Below are 7,700 nucleotides of genomic sequence, written 5' to 3'. Positions count from 1 at the left end.
GAGTGGTCACTTGCTCTCGGTTAGACAGCATTCCCGAGGGATCTTTTATTTTCTTGGAAAGTATTTGTCTTCGTAAATGACACAATGAAGGAAATCTCCAGGCTCCTCATGATCATTTCCAACGCAGATAAACAACAAACCGCTTTCCAGGCCGTGTGAATGGGCAGAACTGGATGATGGCTTTATTTCATCTTCCCAACAACCTGGCATGGGGCAGTTTTCTGGATTGTTAGACAGGAAAGTGTGTGGTTTTGTGGGGTGAGGGAGCTTTCCTGAAGGGATCTAGAACCCTGAAATACTCCTGTCACATATGCTTTTTCTTGGAGCCTAAAGCTAATGCTGTCAAATTCAGCATCACCTTCCCCCGCACCCCAGTCCTCCTCTAGCTGCTTCACCTCAGGTGGAAGCTCTGCTGGCTTATCATCACGCCACTGGAATCCCCCTGACCCTGGTTAGAGGTCAGTCCTCTATCCTCACCCAGACCACTGAATCAGAAGTCTGCGGGAGCGTGCACGTCAACACAGGGCATCTCTGGGGGAAGGGTGAGGGAGGGTAGGGAAGGGATGCTGCCAGAGCAGGGCCTGAGAACCACTGCTGCAATGGTTCACGTGAACCCACTCTATAGAGGGCACCCGGACGGACCAACAGTTAACAGCCGGACTCAATGATCCGTATTTGCAAACTCGACCCTTCACAGGTTTTCACCTGCGGAGCCTGTAAAAGTGCAGGTTGTGAGCCTTTTCTCCAGCAGTTTCTGAATTGGAATATGTGGGTGCGATGAAGGAATCTGCATTGGCCAGAAGATTGTGAACTTAAAGGAAACAACGCCTTCCCTCACTCTGCTTGGGTGGGTCGGTGGGGGCACCGCGTTTGTGTAGCCAGGTTACACCGTTACCAATTACATGCTTTAACTCCTGGCTCCGAAGGGGGCGACAGAGGATGAGATGATTGGGTGGCATCACCGACTCGATGGACATGAGTTTGAGCAAGCTGGGGGAGATGGTGATGGACAGGGAGGCCTGGCGCGCTGCAGTCCAAGGGGTTGCAAAGAGTCGGACACGACTGAGCGAATGAACAACTCCCGGCCCCGAAGCCCACCCAGCCCCAGTTTGACTCGCGGTGTGGGAAGGCAGGCGCCCGGGGCTCGTGAAGGGCCACCGAGGGCGGTCCTAGGTGCAGGTGAGCCGGCGGCTCCAAGTTAGCGGCGCACGGGAGGGAAGAGACCGGGACACGGGGACGGGCGGGGCCTGCCTCGAGGGGGCAGGACCCGCTCCGCAGTCACGTTCAAGATGGCCAATCCGCGGGCTCGTAACAGTCATTCTCCCCGCCTTCCACCGCCCCACGTAAAGCGCCGTCTTCCTATAGGCCGGCCAGGGCTCCTTCCGGTCAGGGGGCGGGCTCTGCGCGGTGGCGGGAAAGCGGCAGACACAGTGGTGTTTCCTCGGAAACTGAGGGACCTGAGGCGGCGGCGGCGAGTCCTGGGTCGGCCGGTGGCGACGCCATGGATGCAGCGGAGGTGGAGTTTCTGGCCGAGAAGGAGCTGGTCACCATCATCCCGAACTTCAGCCTGGACAAGATCTACCTCATCGGGGTGAGAACCGCCGGGCCCCCGGCTCGGTCTGGTGGGCTCCCGCTCCCGGCGGGCTGGGTTGTCGGGGCCCAGGCCCGCAGATGTAGTCGGGCGGGGCTGGGGAACCGGTGCAGGGTGGTGGCGGGGCGCGGGGCCGGTCGAGACCGCGCAGGGCGTCAGCTCGCGGACTGCGGAGGTCCAAGCCCTGCACTTGTGAGTGACGGGGTGTGCGTGTTTGCAGGGCGACCTGGGGCCTTTCAACCCCGGCCTACCGGTGCAGGTACCTCTGTGGCTGGCAGTCAACCTGAAGCAGAGACAGAAGTGTCGGCTGCTCCCGCCCGAATGGATGGACGTGGGTGAGGAGACGGGGTGCCGTTTGGGGCGTGTGTACCAACTGTAGTTCAGGTTTTCACTGTAATATTATTTCCACTCGCTTTATTTAAAAATTTTTTTGAATTTTATTTTTATTTGTTTAGCTGCTCCAGGTCCTAGTTGCAGGCATGCAGGGTCTTTTAGTTGTGATTTGGGGGATCTAATTCCTTGACCAGGGATTGAACCTGGGCCCCTTTCAGTGCGGGTTGGTGGGGAGTCTTAGCCACTGGATCACCAGGGAGGTCCCTGATTTTTATTTTATATTGGAGTATTAGTTGAACCAACGTTGTGTTGGTTCCTGGTGTGCAGCAAAGTGATTCAGGTATATGTGCACCTCAGGCGGAAAATCCCATGGACGGAGGAGCCTGGTGGGCTGCAGTCCGTGGGGTCGCGAAGAGTCAGACACGACTGACCGGCTTCACTTTCACTTTTCACTTTCATGTGTTGGAGAAGGATGGCAACCCACTCCAGTGTTCTTGCCTGGAGAATCCCAGGGACGGGGGAGCCTGGAGGGCTGCCGTCTATGAGGTCACACAGAGTCGGACACGACTGAAGTGACTTAGCAGCAGCAGCACGTGTCCACTGTTTTTTGAAATTCTACGTCTTGGTTATTAGAGAATATTGAGCAGAGTTCCATGTGCTATACAGTAGGTGCTTGTTGGTTATCCATTTTAAATCTAGCAGGACACATTCCTGTAGCACATAGAACTGTGCTCAAGGTTATGTGGCATCCTGAATGGGAGGGGAGTTTGGGGGAGAATGGATATATGTATATGGATGGCTGAGTCCCTTTGCTGTTCACCTGAAACTGTCACAACATTGTTTGTTAATTGGCTATACCCCAATACAAAATGGGGCTTCCCAGGTGGCTCAGTAGGTAAGAATCCACCTGCAGTGCAGGAATCGCAGGGGGTGTGGGTTTGATCCCTGGGTGGGAAAGATCTCTGGAGGAGGGCATGGCCACCCGCTCCAGTATTCTTGCCTGGAGAATTCCGTTGGACAGAGGAGCCTGTTGGGCTCTTGTCCATAGGGTCACAAAGAGTTGGACACGACTGAAGCAACTGAGCACGCACACATGCCATACAAAATACAAAATAATAAATACATGTAATAGTGTGTAGATCTCAGTCCCAAACTCCCAGTGTATCACTCCCCTCCACTTTTCCCCTTTCCTAACTCAAAGTTTATTTTCTAAGCCTGAGTCTGTTTCTGTTTTGTAAGTAAGTTCATTTGTATCTTTTTTTTTTTAGATTTCCCCATATAAGGCATATCATATGGGGAATCTAAAAAATATGTATCACCTATATGATACAGATATTTTCTCCTATATTGTGTGGATTGTTTTTTCACATTTTCCACAGTGTCCTTTGACACACAGTGTTTAAAAATTTTAATGAAGTGCTTTTTTTGTTGCTTGTGCTTTTATTTCTTTCTTTTTTTTTTTTTTTTGCAGCTCTTTCTGTCAAGAGATAGGAAATATTTTCCCTTCCTCTGACTTCAGGCTGGGCATATGATCTGCTTTGACCAACAGAAAGCAGCAGAAGTGACACTGTAGGATTTCCCAAGCTGAAGCCTCAAGGGGCCCTACAACTTGCAGTTCTGCTCAGTTGGAACCCAGCCACCATGAGCACAGTGAGCAACCTAGGTGCTCTGGTTGACAGCCTTAGCTAACTGTCAGATGTGTGAGTGGGGTCACCCGGGGCCAGCCAGCTCCCAGCCAACTTGTCATCTGACTGGAGGCCCATAAATGATCCAAGCAAGATCAACAAAACTGCCCTCAATGAGCCCAGGCCAAATGGATGGTCCACAGTACTGCGATCAATACAATTGTTGTTGTTTTAAACCACAAAGCTTTGAGGCAGTCTCCTATGCAGCAATAGATAACTGACACACCCAGCTCACCAGTTATTAAAAACTGCAACTACCCTAAACTGAAATATTGATGCTAAAAACATCAGTAACTTAGAAACATAGTAACATAATTAATATTTTGAGAAGATATTTATGCAAAATTTGGTAATAAGCTAAGGATATTCTACTTTAGGAAGCACATTATTTGTGGCAGAATTGGATTTTTAATCTTTTTCCTTTTGATTCCAGAAAATCTTTAAGCATACATGATTAGAATGGCCAAGTCCATTTGGATATACTAAAGTCAATTGATCAATAAAATATAATAAGAAAAACTCTACCTTACTTTCTCTAATCCCTTCCCCAAGTGGCCTAAAAGTAGCTCCACAAAAAGCAACTTTAAAAACCACTGGACCTAGAGTTTATCATACTAAGCGAAGTAAGTCAGAAAGGGAGAGACAAATACCATAGATATCTCTTGTATGTGGAATCTAAAACACAACACAAATGAACATATCTATGAAAGAGAAACAGACACACGGACACAGAAAACAGACGTGTGGTTGCCAAGATTGGGTGGGGGAGGGAAGGACTGGGAGTCTGGGATTAACAGATGCAAACTAGTATGTATAGGACAGATAAACAACGATGTTGTACTGTATGGCCAGAGAACTGTAGTCAATATCCTGGGATAAATCATAATGGAAAATATATGAAAAAGTATATATATATATAACTGAATCACTTTGCTGTACAGCAGAAATTAACACACTGTAAATCAACTATACTTCAATAAAATAAACAAAACTCATTCTTTAACCTAGAAACCTGAGTGTAGAGAAAGGAATAGTCTAACTCTAAGGCCATTCACTTTGTTTCAGGTTAACATCCTAGTCACGTGTTTTGGATAAAATCCTTCTTAACATCTTTCCACAGCAAAGGGCAAAATATTTTGGGGAGCAAAGAATCTTTCACTATGTCTTCCTACTTCAGTATTTTTTTTTCATCTATGCATCTACAACTAAATTTCTTACTTATACTACTTCTCTTTGGTAAAAATTAATTTGGATGACTAAGTTCTAAAGTTGTTTATGATTCTTTTTAGATTAGTGCATTCAAGGAAACTTTTGAAAAATGTTTTATTTTACAGAAAAAGAATTCCATTTAAAATACAATTTATTCAAAAGATCCCTAAGGAATAAATTGTTAAAACAGTTGGCTCAACAACTATTTTATGATTGAAGGAATTTAATCCTATTTGTAGCTTATTAACAACAATATGAGTCTATTTTGATTTTTTTCAAAGTATACCCTTTATCTCATGTAATTGTATGTGGAAAGTGTTTACAAATTATTCTATAAATTATTCATCAATTTCCAGATGAGTTGTATTTTATTAGATTTGGATGCTAAAGTGCTATAGTGGATATATAATCAAAGTGCTGATGGACTACAGTAATAAAAAACATTTTCTTAGAAATTTTATAAAACTCAATATGTACAGGAGAAGGCAATGGCAACCCACTCCAGTACTCTTGCCTGGAAAATCCCATGGGCAGAGGAGCCTGGTAGGCTGCAGTCCATGGGGTCGCTAAGAGTAGAAAACCACTGACTGACTTCACCTTCACTTTTCACTTTCATGCATTGGAGAAGGAAACAGCAACCCACTCCAGTGTTCTTGCCTGGAGAATCCCAGGGACCGGGGAGCCTGGTGGGCTGCCGTCTATGGGGTTGAAAGGTTGTTGTATCACGCAAATACACCGGGATTCTTGGCCCCCGGAGGAGAAGAATTCAATCCGGGGCCAGAGACGAGGCTTGATCGCTCAGAGCTTTTGTGTAATAAAGTTTTATTAAAGTATAAAGGAGACAGAGAAAGCTTCTGACATAGGCATCAGAAGGGGGCAGAAAGAGTACCCCTGCTTGTGCTTTTAGTGTTTGCCTTTTTCTGTCTGGTTCACTTCACTTAGCATGATGATATCCAGGTCCACCCATGTTGCTGCAAGTGACATTATTGCATTCTTTTTAATGGCTGGGTGATGCTCCAGTGTGTGTGTGTGTGTGTGTACACCACATCTTGTTTATTCATCTGTCGGTGGACATTTGCGTTGCTTCCGTGTCTGGGCTATTGTAAACAGGGCTGCAGTGAACATTGGGGTGCGTGTGTTTATTTATTTGTTTTTGGCTGCACTCAAAGTATATGGGATCTTAGTTCCCTGACCAGGGATAGAACGCGAGCCCCCTGCACTGAAAGCTCTGAGTCTTAGTCACTGGACTTCCAGGGAAGTCCCACTTGTATCTTTTTTCTTTTTTTTTTAACAATTTCAGAGAACTCTTTTTTTTTTGTTTTTAACATATTTAGTTTTTTATGTATTTATTTTTGGCTGTGTCAGGGGCTTTCCTGATAGCTCAGATGTTAAAGAATCTGCCTTTATGCAGGAGACCCTGGTTCGATTCCCAGGTTAGGAAGATCCACTGGAGAAAGGAAAGGTTACCCACTCCAGTATTTTGGGGCTTCCCTTGTGGCTCAGCTGGTAAAGAATCAGCCTGCAATATGGGGGACCTGGGTTCTATCCCTGGGTTGGGAAGGTCCCCTGGAGAACGGAAAGACTAGCCACTGCAGTATTCTGGCCTGGAGAATTCCATGGGTAGTCCATGGGGTCGCGAGGAGTCAGAAGTGACTGAGAGACTTTCACTCACTCACTCACTCTTTTGGCTGTGCTGGGTCTTCATTGCTGCACAGGCCTTTGTCTAGTCGTGGTGAGCGGGGGCTACTCTCTAGTTTCGGTGCGCCGGCTTCTCACTGCAGTGGTTCCTCCCATTGCTGAGATCAGCCGCTGTGGGTCACGAGCTCTAGAGCACAGGCTCAGTAGTTGTGGTGCACAGGCTTAGTTGCTCTGCAGCATGTGGGATCTTCCCAGACCAGGGATTGATCCTGCCTTGGTTCTTGTCTCCTGCCTTGGCAGGCAGATTCTCTATCACTGAATCACCAGGGAAGCCCTCAGCTTGTACCTTTTTTTTAGTTTGCATTTTTTTCCTCTTATATTTTTAAATTAATAATTTTATTTTTAATTGGAAGATAATTGCTTTACAATATTGGTTTGATTTCTGCCATACATCAACATGATTTAGCTAGAGTGATTTAAGTCAGAGAGAAAAACAAATCTCTTAACCACATGTATATGGAATCTAGAAAGATGGTACTGATAAACCGATTGCAGGGCAGCAGTGGAGATGCAGACATAGAAAACAGCTTGTATCTTTTTGAACTGGGTGTTTTTCCAGGTAGATGCCAAGTAGTGGGATTGCAGAATGATGGTAATTCTTTTTTTAGTTTTCTGAGGACCCTCTATACTGTGCTCCATAGTGGCTCCACCAGTTTATATTCCCACCAACCGTGTAGGAGGTTTCCGTTTTCTTCTCACCCTCAGCATTTATTCTTTGTAGTTTTTTAAAAAAACATTTTATTGTAACTTCTGTTTAAGGAAAGTATATGAGTGGCTTCATGGCTAAGTCTTGTCCGCCTCTTGCAACCCCATGGCCTGTAGCCCGCCAGGTTCTTCTGTCTATGGGGTTTCCCAGACAAGAATACTGGAGTGGGTTGCCATTTCCTTCTCCAGGGCATCTGCCTGAACCAGGGATGGAACTCAGCTCTCCTGCATTGCAGGCAGATTCTTTACTGACTGAGGCATCAGGAAGCCTCAGTCAGTAAAAAAAAAAATTTGTAGGTTTTTTTTTTTTTTTTTAATGTATTTTCTTGTCCGATCTGCATGTCATGTGGGATCTTAGTTCCCTGACCAACCAGGGGTCTAACCCATGCCACTTGCCTTGGAAACCTGGAGTCTTAACCACTGAACCTCTACGGAAGTCCTTATCTTTTTTGGAATTTTTGATGATCACCATTCTAATT

At 46.1% G+C, this 7,700-nt stretch overlaps 1 protein-coding gene across 1 annotated transcript in view; it reads left to right on the top strand.

Moving 5' to 3' along the window:
- The first annotated feature begins 1,381 nt into the window (after nucleotides 1-1,381).
- Nucleotides 1,382-7,700, top strand: part of GINS2 (GINS complex subunit 2) — a 36,940-nt gene continuing 30,621 nt past the window's right edge. Inside the window, exons 1-2 of the mRNA XM_061386923.1 lie at nucleotides 1,382-1,591; nucleotides 1,812-1,926. Coding sequence (XP_061242907.1) covers nucleotides 1,502-1,591; nucleotides 1,812-1,926 — 205 coding nt within the window. The 5' untranslated portion in view covers nucleotides 1,382-1,501. The remainder of the gene's footprint in view (nucleotides 1,592-1,811; nucleotides 1,927-7,700) is intronic.

The sequence above is a fragment of the Bos javanicus genome, chromosome 18, assembly GCF_032452875.1.
Source record: "Bos javanicus breed banteng chromosome 18, ARS-OSU_banteng_1.0, whole genome shotgun sequence".
NCBI classification, from domain to species: Eukaryota; Metazoa; Chordata; class Mammalia; order Artiodactyla; family Bovidae; genus Bos; species Bos javanicus.
This window is presented reverse-complemented; position numbering and strand designations above follow the sequence as displayed.